General features: G+C 50.2%; 1 protein-coding gene across 1 annotated transcript in view; it reads right to left on the minus strand.

The window, feature by feature from the left end:
* Positions 1–13230, minus strand: part of FAM179B (family with sequence similarity 179 member B) — a 64652-nt gene that overhangs the window by 50717 nt on the left and 705 nt on the right. The window contains exons 2-4 of the mRNA XM_015426652.1: positions 12906–13228; positions 6266–6317; positions 2716–2841 (exon numbers count right to left, since the gene is read on the minus strand). Of these exons, the coding sequence (XP_015282138.1) occupies positions 2716–2841; positions 6266–6317; positions 12906–13228 (501 nt within the window). The remainder of the gene's footprint in view (positions 1–2715; positions 2842–6265; positions 6318–12905; positions 13229–13230) is intronic.

The following is a 13230-nucleotide window of genomic DNA, read 5'->3' on the forward strand; positions in this document are numbered from 1 at the left end:
TGTGGAGTCTTGTGAGCAAAAATTCAACTTTGTGATCTACCGGCATTAAAGTTCCGAGCCAGCGATTTGGCGACTGCATAAATTAGTTTGCTCTGGAGCCCCATCCTTCCTGAGCGGAGACAAAAATGTGTGAGCCGGAGGCTAAAGAACTGGCTCACACTAACGCAGCAGTTGGTGTGTTTTCCGGGGGGGGGGGGAGCCGTGTTGGTCCGAAGTGGCAGAACAAAGTGTGACTCCGGTGCCACCTTTAAGGCCAGTAAAGTTTTAATTCTGGTTATAAGCTTTCCTGTGCATGCTACATCAGATATCTGATCAAGTGCACGTGTGCACAAAAGCTTATACCCAGAATGAAACCTGGTTGGTCTTAAGGGTGCCACTGGACTTCACTTTTGTTCAGGGATCTGGGGAAGTGTGCATGGCACACGAAAGCTTCTACCCAGAATTAAACTTGGTTGGTCTTCAAGGTGCCACTTGGACTCAGCCTCTGTTCAGGTATCTGAGGACGGTTAATTACGATGGCATGGACCATAACCTTCAAATTTTGGCTGCGCCTTCATTTTAGATGTGGCCCAAACAGTCTTGTGGTGCACATGTTATCTGAATCCCATCTATCGACTTGGTTGATTAATATAGAGAAAAAAATTTCTATAATCGGCTTTAGTTTTGATGACTTGGTACTTTTGTCTGAGCAGAAGGCTTTTGCCTTACTCAAACAAAGACTCCTTGATATAGAGGTGCAAGATCTGAGAAGACTGGCGCACAGACATTGCTCTCCCATGAGTATGGGACTTTCTTTTAGCCACATTTCATCAGGATACCTGGCAAAACTGATTCAGCCCCATCTTCGTAGGGCTTTCATGCTAGCACGGTTCGACGTCCTTCCCTCAGCTGTTCTATCGGGAAGGTTCAAGAAAATTCCCTATAAAGATAGATTGTGCCCCTGTGGGATGGGGGAAATTGAATCCATTGGACATGTGCTATTGCACTGTAAATTACACTATGACATCCGTGTTGTTTATATTGAACCTGTGTTGCACCCCCTTTTGGGCCAATCTGATGAGCATAAAATTAGTTCTTTATTGTCTTCGCATAATATAGAAATTCTGGAACCTGTAGCAAAAAATTTTTATGAGGTAACTAGGAGGAGAGGCTCATCTTAAGGCAATTCGGAATGTGATACCCCTCCAGCCTATCTTGAGGCTCTGCTGCATGTGTATTTGATATTTTATGCCAATAAAGGTATTGTATTTGTATTTGTATTTGACTCTCTTCCCAGAATCCCTGGGCTGGCCCAGGAGGGAAGGGCTGTCACTCAACAGCAGAGCCCGTGTCTCAGGTTGAACCCCCAGCAATTCCAGCAGGTGCGAGGATATCCAGACAGCCATTGCCAATCAGAGCCAACACGGCTGAGTGACAAGTGCTGAAGCTCTGGCTAGCAGGAAGTTATCGGATAACTTCCTGCGTCTTCAGTCGCCATCAGAAGGCTTGCTTCTTAGAGAAAAGCCAGCAAATTGACCCTGATGCTTCATGGGGGGGTGACAGAGCTCCCTCACTTGCGAGCGCCTTTCCAAGGGAGGGAGGAGAGGTGCATCTGGATGTGCATTTGCTGAGGGCAGGGAGAAGAGTCCATAACTGTGCTAAACCGAAGACCTGCCCCTTCTGGCTTCAATCCCCAAGAGAGCACTTTGGCTTTGCAAATGATGGGTCCTATTATTTTTATAATTCTATGGCACTGCGCTTTGCACAAGACCAATCCAGGGTGCCTCCGGCAGTGAAACATAAGAACATAAGAGAAGCCAATGTTGGATCAGGCCAATGGCCCATCCAGTCCAACACTCTGTGTCACACAGTATCCAAAAATACCAGGTGCCCTCAGGAGGTCCAGCAGTGGGGCCAGGACACTAGGAGCCCTCCCACTGTTGCCCCCCCCAAGCACCAAGAAGACAGAGCATCCCTTGCCCCAGACCGAGAGTTCCTCTCTATCCCTTGCGGCTAATAGCCACTGATGGACCTCTGCTCTCAACATAAGAAGAGAAGCCAGTGTTGGATCAGGCCAATGGCCCATCCAGTCCAACACTCTGTGTCACACAGTGGCCAGAAATACCAGGTGCCATCAGGAGGTCCACCAGTGGGGCCAGGACACTAGGAGCCCTCCCACTGTTGCCCCCCCCCAGCACCAAGAATACAGAGCATGACTTGCAATGTTCCCTCTAAGCTGTGAAGTCTTGTGAGCAAAAATTCTACTTGGTGAGCTACTAGCATTAAAGCTGTGAGCAAGCAATTTGGCTACCGTTTGCTCTGGAGCCAGCCTTCCTGAGCTAAGACAAAAATGGGTGAGCTGGAGGCTAAAAAACTGTGAGCTAGCTCACACTAACTCAGCTTAGAGGAAACACTACCCCAGACCGAGAGTTCCTATCTATACCTTGTAGCTAATAGCCACTGATGGACCTCTCCTCCAGCTGTTTGTCCAGTTCCCTCTTGGAGCATTCCCTCCTGAAAGCATCCAATCCCCTCTTGAAGCATTCCCTCTTGAAAGCATTCTGCTGGAGAACTTCCAAAGCCACCCACTTTCAGGCTAGCTGAGCTCACACTGGCCACCTCTTTCCAACTCCCTGTACCAGCTGGACCCCTCCCCTGGCTCAAAGTGTGCTGCACCTACTGGGGCAGGGGGCTCAACGCGTGCAGAGCCTCCCCAGGCAGGAGTTCTTCAGGTACCTGTCTCGTGCCGGTGGTTACTCAGACCGAGGAACTGCAAGTCGGAATCTACGCTGCCGCTCTTTCCGCAGAAGCTCAGCAGCCCGTGTTTTCCCGACAGCGGAGGCTGGTGAGAGGCCATCGCACCTTTCAAACACAGAAGGAGGACCTGTCAAGCAAGTTTCCTTGTGCTGCTTGGAGCAACAGATTTCTAACGGGTTTATTAAGGAAAAAGAGAGAGACGCCCATCTCTGTCTTAGGAATTTCTCACCCTTTTTTGGGTGTTTTTTTTTTGGGGGGGGAGAAGTGATGTCTTGGCACCCTCCTACCACCAAGGGGTTGCGTGCCAAGGATCCCCTGGGCAACTGTTCAGTCAGCTTTCTTCGTGTTCATGGGGCAGAATAAAGCAGCTGGCAAGAGGCAGGGAAGCTGGCAGTGCCAAGGCCTATCAGGAGCGACACAGGAGCTGCCCGTAAATGCCTCCTGCTCTAATCTAACTACAACAGGGCAAGATACGCATCAAAACACAACTTTTTAAAATATGCAGCGCTAAAGGAAATCAGATACTCTTTTTCTAAGCAGGGTGCTTCAAATAGTCCGCCAAACAGGCACACTGCTGAACGAACACGACAAGGTGCCAATGGAAGGGAACACAGCATGCCCGGGCTTGTCCCAATCTTTCCACGGGCCTTTTCACTATTCTCGGGGGGGAGGGGGGGCAGGAAGGATTAGGGCTGGTGACTTATTAAAGCAAGAAAGGAGCTTTGTTTTAGAAGCCACTGAGTTTCTACAGCCTTTCAAAAATGGGTTGACAAGTCTAAATTCTCTAAGGATTCCTTTCTCAAGTGTAGGGCCCGATGCAGACGCCACACCAGCTTCCTGTCAACCACCAACAACGTGTGCTCCCAAACGACCCTGGGGCAACCCCCGCCACCGTGATTTTCCAACTCACTGGTGTCAAATATTACACAGGACTGACCAAAGACAGAGAGGACTGTGGCTCAATGATACGGTATGTCCTCTGCAAGCAGGACCCCCCTGCCCCAATTCATGGGTGTGTGTGTGTATTTTTTTAATATGTGTATGTGAGTGTGAGTGTGCACCTGGGAAGTCATGGTGACCTCTGGAGACTGTCCCCTACTGGGAGCCTGGAAGGTATTCAGAGAGGGGGCTGAACAAAGCCTGCCCCCATCTCCCGACTGCTGGTATTCCAAGGAGGTCTCCCATGCAAGTACTTGCCGGTGTCGGCCCAGAGTCTGACTAGATTGGGCTTGCCTGGGCTACCCCGGTCAGGGTCCCCCCCACACACACACACCGATTCTTGACATCTCCATATGAACATACGAAGTCAGACAACTGGTATATTGAGGTCAGTACTGTCTTCTCCGGGAGTCCACAACCTTGCCTGTGGATTTTTGAGAACAGGGAGCGGACAGAAGCACCAAACCGCTGCCACATGAGCACAACCACTTGGGGTGCTTGGTTCATCGGGAATCCAGCACTTTTGGTGTCGTGGTTAAGTGCATGGACTCTAATCTGGGAGAACCGGGTTTGATTCTCCCACTCCTCCTCCACTTGCACCTGGCTGGATGACCTTGGGCAAGCCATAGTTCTGATAAGAGCTGTCCTTGAAAAAGAGCCGTTTCTGTCAAGAGCTCTCTCAGCCCCACCCACCTCACAGGGGGTGTCTGTTGTGGGGAGGGGAAGGAGTTTGTAAGCCGCTCTTAGACTCCCTTGAGTAGTGAAGGGAGGAGTATAAATCCAATCTCTTCTTCTTCTTCTTTTCCTGAAAGGGTCTCGTTGCTCGGTTTCTACGACAACCACAACTGCTGTTTCTGCACAAAGTAACCCCGTTAAAGCAGCTGGCTCTGCACCATCCCTACCACCATCATTTGGTAGCCCCCAAGCTCATTTCTGGAGTTTGCAAAAACTCCAGATGGCTTTGTGCCAAAAGATAAAAAAATGTTTGGATAATATAACCAGCCAAGGACTGACACATTCTTCTTGGTTGTGTGGTCAATGCAGTGACCCCAGCTGCCTCCTCTTGGAAACAGGTTGAATGGGTGATTGTTTGCTCCGGGGGAAATTCCGGGGGGGGGCATGTGTGGAGTGGAGGAGTCTCTCGGAAGGCCGCTGAGTATCCATGCGTGGCCAGACCTCACACGGGGCTGCAATACTTCTGGGTTCATTAGCATCTGAACTTTTCACCCAGAAACTGGACAGCTCAGGTAGAAGCGATGCAGACAACCAAAGTTAGGGCACACCTGTCAGGAGCGAAATCCGTCTTTGAGCAGAGGTGCATGCCGAGCAGACTAGACCTCCGCTACGGAGGTAAGCACAATGGATCCGAAATGCCCGGTGCCCTTCACCGCGTGTGTTGCAAGATCTTCAGTCACGGAGCACAGAGGCTATCTTGACATTCAAATTCAGTGAAGGAAATGCATATCCTTGCTGATCGATCAGTCAGTGAACAACCAAGGAGGCTAATCAAGGTGCACAATCCAGGTTGTACTAAAAAAGGTCAAGGTTACGCGGCCAGTAAAACACTTGCCTCTAAACCCAGATTAGCCTAAGCTTGTCAAAGTGAGGAAAGCTAAGCAGGGTTGGTCTTTGTTAGTAATTGAATGGGAGACCACTAAGGAGGTCCAGGGTTGCTACAGAGGCAGGCGATAGTAAGCCACCTTGGAACATTCTCTTGCCTTGAAAACTCCATGAGGGGTCACCAAATGTCAATCACAACTTGACAGCACTTTATTGTTATTATTATGATTTTACTACTAATACTACTGAAGCGTTCAGAAATTTTGTTCATTTGGGGGGCGGGCTTCCGGTTTTGGCGACACAATGGTGGATGTGTCTCTCGGGCGCTCCCGACGACATGATCTGTGAACCAGTGGATTGAGAGAGGGTGCGATCGTACGCACCCCCAGGGGCCCTCAGAAGGGCTCCAAGCCATGGGGTGCCGAGGGTTGCCTCTCCGCCGGTGTGTTGCCGGGGGATTGAGGCACCCCGAATGCCCTGAAGGTCTCTCCGCTGCCCTGGATGAGCGTCATACCGTGCTAGCCAGTTAGCCGGCAGGGGGTGATCCCAAGCCCCCCCCCAAGATTTTTGCTCCATGCAAGGCCATTTGGACTGACTCCTCCAGAAGCAAGCAGGCAGCAGGAAACAGACTGACTGGAGATTCCTATTTGGACCCTCCCCAGTCATTTGCACAGGAGCAGCAGGTAGGAGAAAGGTGAGCGTCTGGTGCTCGGTCTCTCCCCTCTTGGCACCTGGTGGGGCATGAGCCCCTTTTTTCATCCACTCTGCTTGCCACACAGCAGCAGGCAAAAGCCTGAGCAAAGGATTGGGGGGGGGAGCTGGTCTCAGCTTGGACTGCAAGAGACGGCATGAGCGACTCCTGTTTGACTCCATTAAACTGCTGAGAGACAGCCTCCCCCTAAGAGGCAAGCTTGGAGAAGAGGGCACCTTCTCCTTCGCGCTCCGTCACACTCCCTCCCAGAAGCATGGCCAAGAGCAGCACCCCTGGGGGCCGCACATGCATTCCGCACTTCGCGCTCCGCTGGCTTACCCTGAGAAGGCCTCAGTCTTGGAGAATGGAAGAAATCGTTTGATGTCGAGAACTGCAAGAGGAACACAAAAGGGAAAACACTGAAAGACAGCAATTGTCCACATCCACCCTTGCATCTGGGGACTTTCTGGCCTTCAGACGAATGGTTAAAGTCATTAGCTGACGATTGTAACCTGGTTGGGATTCACCTATGCGTGTGCCATCTCTGCATGTGCGTCAATAGGTTCTCTGGAGAAACAGCACATGCATTTTCTAAATAAATATATCAAATGAGCAGTGTCTATTTTCCACTCTCCTGCTCCACATTTGTGAGTTGACCACCAGTGGAAATGGAGATCTGCTGCACGTTAGTCAAAGAAGATCTCCCTTCTCCTCTCAACTTTCACTACTGTTACCAATTTGCTGATGCCATAAATACCTTCAGCCACTTTGGGTTAATTTGTAACAAGGCGAACTCATCGGAATGCACTGAAAATTAATAATTACATCTGTTTCCCCCCATTACTCCAGAAATCAGTTTCAGACCCTGAGAAAATTACCCAGCCCTTACAACTTCCTTTCAATTAGCCAGCTGGCCCAATAAACACAGGCAAAAGATAAGATTTATCCTACTCGGTCAGGGAGTGTTTGTTGGACAGAGACTGAAGGCCTAGGGAAACCAGGGAAATGTGTGGGGGGGAGGGTCAGGTTTTCCAAAAGAATAAGTGGGACATTTGGGGGATAGTTCATAAGAGCATAAGAGAAGCCAGTGATGGATCAGGCCAGTGGCCCATCCAGTCCCACACTCTGTGTCACACAGTGGCCAAAAATACCAGGTGCCCTCAGGAGGTCCAGCAGTGGGGCCAGGACACTAGGAGCCCTCCCTCTGTTGCCCCCAACCCAAGCACCAAGAAGACCGAGCATCACTTGCCCCAGACTGAGAGTTCCTATCTACACCTTGTGGCTAATAGCCACTGATGGACCTCTGCTCTTAACGTAAGAACATAAGAGAAGCCAATGTTGGATCAGGCCAGTGGCCCATCCAGTCCCACACTCTGTGTCACACAGTGGACAAAAATACCAGGTGCCCCCAGGAGGTCCAGCAGTGGGGCCAGGACACTAGAAGCCCCCCCACTGTTGCCCCCCCCAAGCACCAAGAAGACAGAGCATCCCTTGCCCCAGACTGAGAGTTCCTATCTACACCTTGTGGCTAATAGCCACTGATGGACCTCTGCTCCGTATGTTTATCTAATTCTACCTATGGTGACTGTAAGAGAATGCTTCTACCCAAATAACACTTTCTTTTGTTTATTACAGAACTTTTTTTCTACATTTTTTTTGTATCTCTGAGATAAGAAGAAGATACATGCGGTACGGTAGCATAAGGTGTCACAGTTTGCAACTCATTCTCAAGTACTGGATAAATCTGCAGATATATATATGTGTGTGTGTGTATACATACACACACGTCTATGCATAACAAAAATATTAATACCTTGGCATTCCATAAATATTCCAAATAATATAATTATATATGCTACCCAAGTTATAAAAGAAGCATTTTTGTTATTAAATCAGTAGAGGATGTTTAGGTTCAACAACAACACAAAAAGAGTATTGCGTACACTCCAGTTTTTCCTTTTTTCCCCCAGGTGGTGGAGGAGGGGTTGATTATTTTCTGTAGCTTCAAAATTTCCAAAAATTATGTGTATCTAGTGCCTGCAAATATTAGTAATGACATCTGTTTCCTCCGGCACTCCAGGAAAGCACTTTTGGCCGCAAGAGTCAACATTTTACACTTTTTATACTTAGCAGGCTGTTACATTCCCATGGGAATCAACATGCCAACTTCCACATTTAGGAAACAGATGTCATTATTAACAATTATCCTGTGATGAAGCACAGTTCCAATTGCCTGGCTCCCTATCACTTAGTTCAGTTCAACTAAAATGTGCTCAAGGAGGTGTACAAATACGTTAAAAGATCATTCAATACCATAATCAGTAAAACACAATAAAAGTTAAATGAACATACAATGAAAATCCCTTTCTCGATAGTGCCGCTCACACACACACACAAACACACACAGCTTCTTTCTTACACAGATCTGAAACACACTCAGCTGGCACAGGGGGTACGAATGTGCACAACAACAGTGTTACATCCCATACTGTAAAGCTGGGTGAAGAGGCTTTCGAAGGATTGCCTTCAACACACACATGAAGCTGCCTTATACTGAATCAGACCCTTGGTCCACCAGGGTCACTATTGTCCACTCAAACTGGCAGAGGCTCTCCGGGGTCTCCGGCGGAGGCCTTTCACATCACCTACCACCCAGCCCTTTCTAACTAAAGATGCCAGGGACTGAACCCGGGACCTGGAGTGGCGGAGGATGGCCACAGTCCGGTTTGCACACAGCGGCCTGAAGAGCAGGACCACAGGGCAATGCTGCCTAGCAGTATCTGGGCCCTGAAGCCCAGCAAAATTGCAGAAGGAAAAACTTCCTCACACAATGCACAGCTGTACTCTGGAATTCACTGTCAACTGAAGTAGGTGATGGCCACCAACTTGGTGTCAGACTCCTGCACCAATCAGAATCAACGACTCCCTTCTTCAGAAGGAAAGTTTATTGATACAGTATTGGCAGGGCATCTCTACTTCACGATCTGTGTTAAGACTAAAGCAAAAAGCACGGGGTGGGCGGATATACACAGTTCAAAGGGGTCACTGGGCGGCATGGAGCCAATCAAGGCAAAAGACCTGCCAGAGTGTAACTGTGAGTTCCCAGAGATGATGTTACAGCTAGGACCCAAGGTCAGGCACATAAAACATATAGAAAAGGGTGAAACACCAAGACAGCCAGAGAACAGAAACGAAAACATTCCAAGCAGCCCCCCCACCAGTGTTCCCTTTAAGCTGAGTTAGTGTGAGCCAGCTCACAGTTTTTTAGCCTCCGTCTCACACATTTTTGTCTTAGCTCAGGAAGGATGGCTACAGAGCAAACTAATTTATGCAGTAGATAAATTGCTTGCTCACAATTTTAATGCCAGTAGCTCACAAAGTAGAATTTCTGCTCACAAGACTCAACAGCTTAGAGGGAACATTGCGCCCCCACACACACCAGCCTCTATGGCAGCAAGCTGACAGAAGGCTTTAAAAGGGGAGTGGACAAATTCATGGAAGATGGGGTTATCAGTGGCTACTAACCACAATGGATATTTACAGAGACTTGGTGGGAGAATTCCCAGGATTGGGACATAATAGTGGACGGACATGAGTTGTTCAAGAAAAACCCAAAGTGTCGAAGAGGAGGCGGAGTGGTGCTGTATGTGAGAAGGCGGCAGACCAGTGGAAAGTACCTGGGTGAGGACAAGGGAAGGAAGGACAAACAGTATAGAGGTTGGACTCTGCTACGGACCTCCTGACCAGGATGAGGAGGTGGATGCTGCCCTCCTGGAACAGCTTGACAGGGTATCCAAACAACATGACCTGGTAGTTATGGGTGACTTCAACTTCCTTGATGTGTGCTGGGAAACAAACTCTGCAAAGCGGCCACAGTCATGCCTCTATGCCCCTGGTTGGCTGCTGTGTGAGACACGATGCTGGCCTAGATGGACCGCTGGTCTGATCCAGCAGGACTCTTCTTAATGTTTTGATAGGCCTTTGGTCTGTCTGAACCAGCATAGCTTTTCTTATGCTCTTAGGATGCTTGACCCTGCTGGGAGAGGAGAACCCTGCCTTTTCATGCCACCTGCCTGTCTCGACCCAGAAGCCCCAGTGGGGATGAGACACATTCATGGACAATTAGCTGCAGTGGCTGAAAATGGCCCAGGGCAGGGAGTCTCTGAGGGCCAAGAACTTGGGAACAGAGAGGGGTAGAGACAGTCTGCTGTCTTCATACCTCACTCGTGGGCTTCCTGGAGAATGCTGCACTAGATGGAGCTTTGGTCTGTTCCAGCAGGGCTCTTCTGAGCTGCATTAGAGCACAGAAGGTCAAGAACCACCAGAACGTGGCAGTTTTTGTTAATACAAAGGCATGTACTGGCAAACTGTTGGTGAAAGGAGGATGGGCAAGGGCTTCAGTTGCTGAAAAGTGCAGTGGAACGTAGATAATGACCTGAGACTGTGACCCCAGGAATCCCTCCTCTTTTCCCAGCTACTCACACACAGGTCCAAATTCCCCCACCCCCAGCTGCTATTCTGTGACAATGATGCAAATATAAGCAGACCTCCCTACTTGTGTAACTTCAACCTAAAGGGAAGAATTTGGGATTTTTGATACAAAACTGCAGAACATCTTGTATGACGTGAGCAGTGTTCACTCTAAGCTGAGTTAGTGTGAGCTAGCTCACAGTTTTTAGCCTCCAGCTCAGGGACATTTTTTGTCTTAGCTCAAGAAGGATAGCTCCAAAGCAAACTAATTCATGCAGTAGCCAAACTGCTCGCTCAAAACTTTAATTTTTGCTCACAAGACTCCACAGCTTACAGGCACTGGACATGAGGCAAAGAGAATGCAACTGAGAAGCAGAACAAACAGCCTCAGATTAAATTTACAGGCTTGTGACACCAGGAAGAATATTCAGTAGATAAGGGATTACAGTTTAAGATTCTACACTTATTAATGGCAACTACTCAACAGCAAAAAAAAAAAAAGATAAGTAACAGGCTACATCTGACAGTCACTGTGGTGTAGTCGCCAGTGCCAGCTTAGGATCTGAGAGATGCAGGTTCGAATCCCCACCCCATCACTGAAACCTGCTGGGTGACCTTGGACTACTCACACCGACTCAGCATAACTCACTTTACAGAGCTGTTGTGAGGATAACATACAGAAGACAACAAGATGAGTTGATTTGGGTCCCCCCCCCCACTGGGGAAAAAATCAGGTACAAATAAAATAAAAATAAAATGAATTCTAGATTTGCTCAGATCCACAGAGCTTAAATTCCTCCTATGCCAAAAAATTCACAGACATGAACAAAATTCAGCTCTGAACTCGAGCCTGCGATCTTGAGCTCATTCAAACGCATTTGCAATAAGAACCTGTGAAGCAATGAGGCAGTAAGAGAGCCTCACCATCTCGCCTCCAGAACATAACAGAAGTAACTCCTGTGCAGGACCAGGAGAAGGGAACACACCTATCTGCACAATAGGCTGCCCACCTGAGACCCTCAAAGCAAAAGCACAGCTGATTTCCTGTGTGCCAAGAAACCATGGCCACCAAGAGAATAAAAATTCAAGCTCTGGGCGAAATAAACATGCATGTCTTTCCTCTACCCCCTTGTCTTCTGTCCAGGGCCTATGTAATTGGTATGCCCATATGTGGACAGGTAAGCTAACAAAAACCTGAACAGGGTAGAGGTTTCCTAGTAAGCTCAAGCATGTCTGAAATGCAACCTGCCTTCAGAAGATGATTAGATCCAGCACCTGGAGGACAAAACAGCATTATCTTATCTTGAACTTGTAACTTGCCAAGTTGTTTGCTAGACTACACGCCTACTAGAGGCATATAAACACAACCTTTGCAGGCACCTGGCACTAGCACAATGTAATCTAATTTACGGAGCAAGGGGACCTGCACGTTCAGAGGCACTAAGCCTCTGAACCCCAGCACCGGGAGGCAACATCAGGGAAAGGTCTCAGTCTCTGTGCCCTGTTGTTGAACTGGTTGGCCACTGTGTGAGATGGGATGCTGGACTAGATGGACCACTGGTCTGATCCAGCAGGACCCTCCTCATGATCTTATGAAAAGCTCAGCCTCTATGCTCTGTTGTTGGCTGTCCAGAGGAACTGGCTGGCCCCTGTGTGGGACAGGAGGCTGGACTAGATGAACCCTCACTGGTCTGATCCAGCAGGGCTCTTCTTCTTATCAGGGGAAGGCCTCGGCCTCTCTGCCTTGTTGTTGAACTTCCAGGGGAACTGCGTAGCCACTGTGTGTGACAGGATGCTGGACTGGATGGACGCTCAATGGTCTGATCCAGCAGGGCTCTTTTGATGTTCTTATGAAGGCCACAGCCTCTGTGCCCTGTTGTTGGCCTTCTTTGGTAATTGGCTGGCCGCTGTGTGAGATGGGATGCTGGAGTAGATGGCCCCAGTGCAGGACCTCTCCTGATGGCACCACCTGGTGCTTTTGGCCCCCATGTGACACAGGGTGTTGGCCTGGATGGGCCACTGGCCTGACCCAACACTGTCTTCTCTTATGTACTTGGTGCTTGGGAGGGGGGGCAACAGTGGGAGGAGGCTCCTAGTGCCCTGGCCCCACTGCTGGACCTCCTGATGGCACCACCTGGTGCTTTGTGGGCCCCGTGTGACACAGAGTGTTGGATGGGCCACTGGCCTGACCCAACACGGTCTTCTCTTAGGTTCTTACGTCTGGGGCACGTGATGCTCTGTCCCCTTGGTGCTTGGGGGCAAGGGTGGGAAGACATCTGGAGTAGATGGCCTGTGTAGGACCTCTCCTGACGGCACCACCTGGTGCTTTTTGGGCCCCCCGTGTGACACAGAGTGTTGGAGTGGAGGGGCCGCTGGCCTGACCCAACAGGGTCTTCTCTTAGGTTCCCATGGACCGCCTGGGTCTGACGTCCTTAGGTGGCCTCCCGGGTTTCCACCCCACTCTGGAGGGGGTCCAGCGCTTTGCCCCCCAGTCGCAAGGCCCACTCACCGGTTCTCCCCGCTGCTGCTGCAGGTGCTGCTGGTGGCTCTCCCAGGGCAGCTTCCCCTTGCCGGCGCTGAGGACGCGTCGCGGGCAGGCGGCGTGGGCGAGGGCACTGGGGTCCCCGGCGTCGGTGCGGGCGCTGCGGGCGCGGTCGGCGGCCTCGAGGAGCCAGTCGGTGTCGGCGCCCGGGGGTGGGCCGGGGCCTCCGTCGGGGTCTCCGGGGAGCGGGAGGGCGTACTCGAGGAGCCCGTGTCGCTCGGAGAGGCGCGGGAGGGCGCGGCGGGCGAGGCGGGCGTGGAGGGCGGCGAGGGCGCCGCGTCCGCCGGGCCGG

This window comes from Gekko japonicus, unplaced genomic scaffold (genome assembly GCF_001447785.1).
Source record: "Gekko japonicus isolate JY-2015 unplaced genomic scaffold, Gekko_japonicus_V1.1 scaffold2117, whole genome shotgun sequence".
In the NCBI taxonomy this organism is placed as follows: Eukaryota; Metazoa; Chordata; class Lepidosauria; order Squamata; family Gekkonidae; genus Gekko; species Gekko japonicus.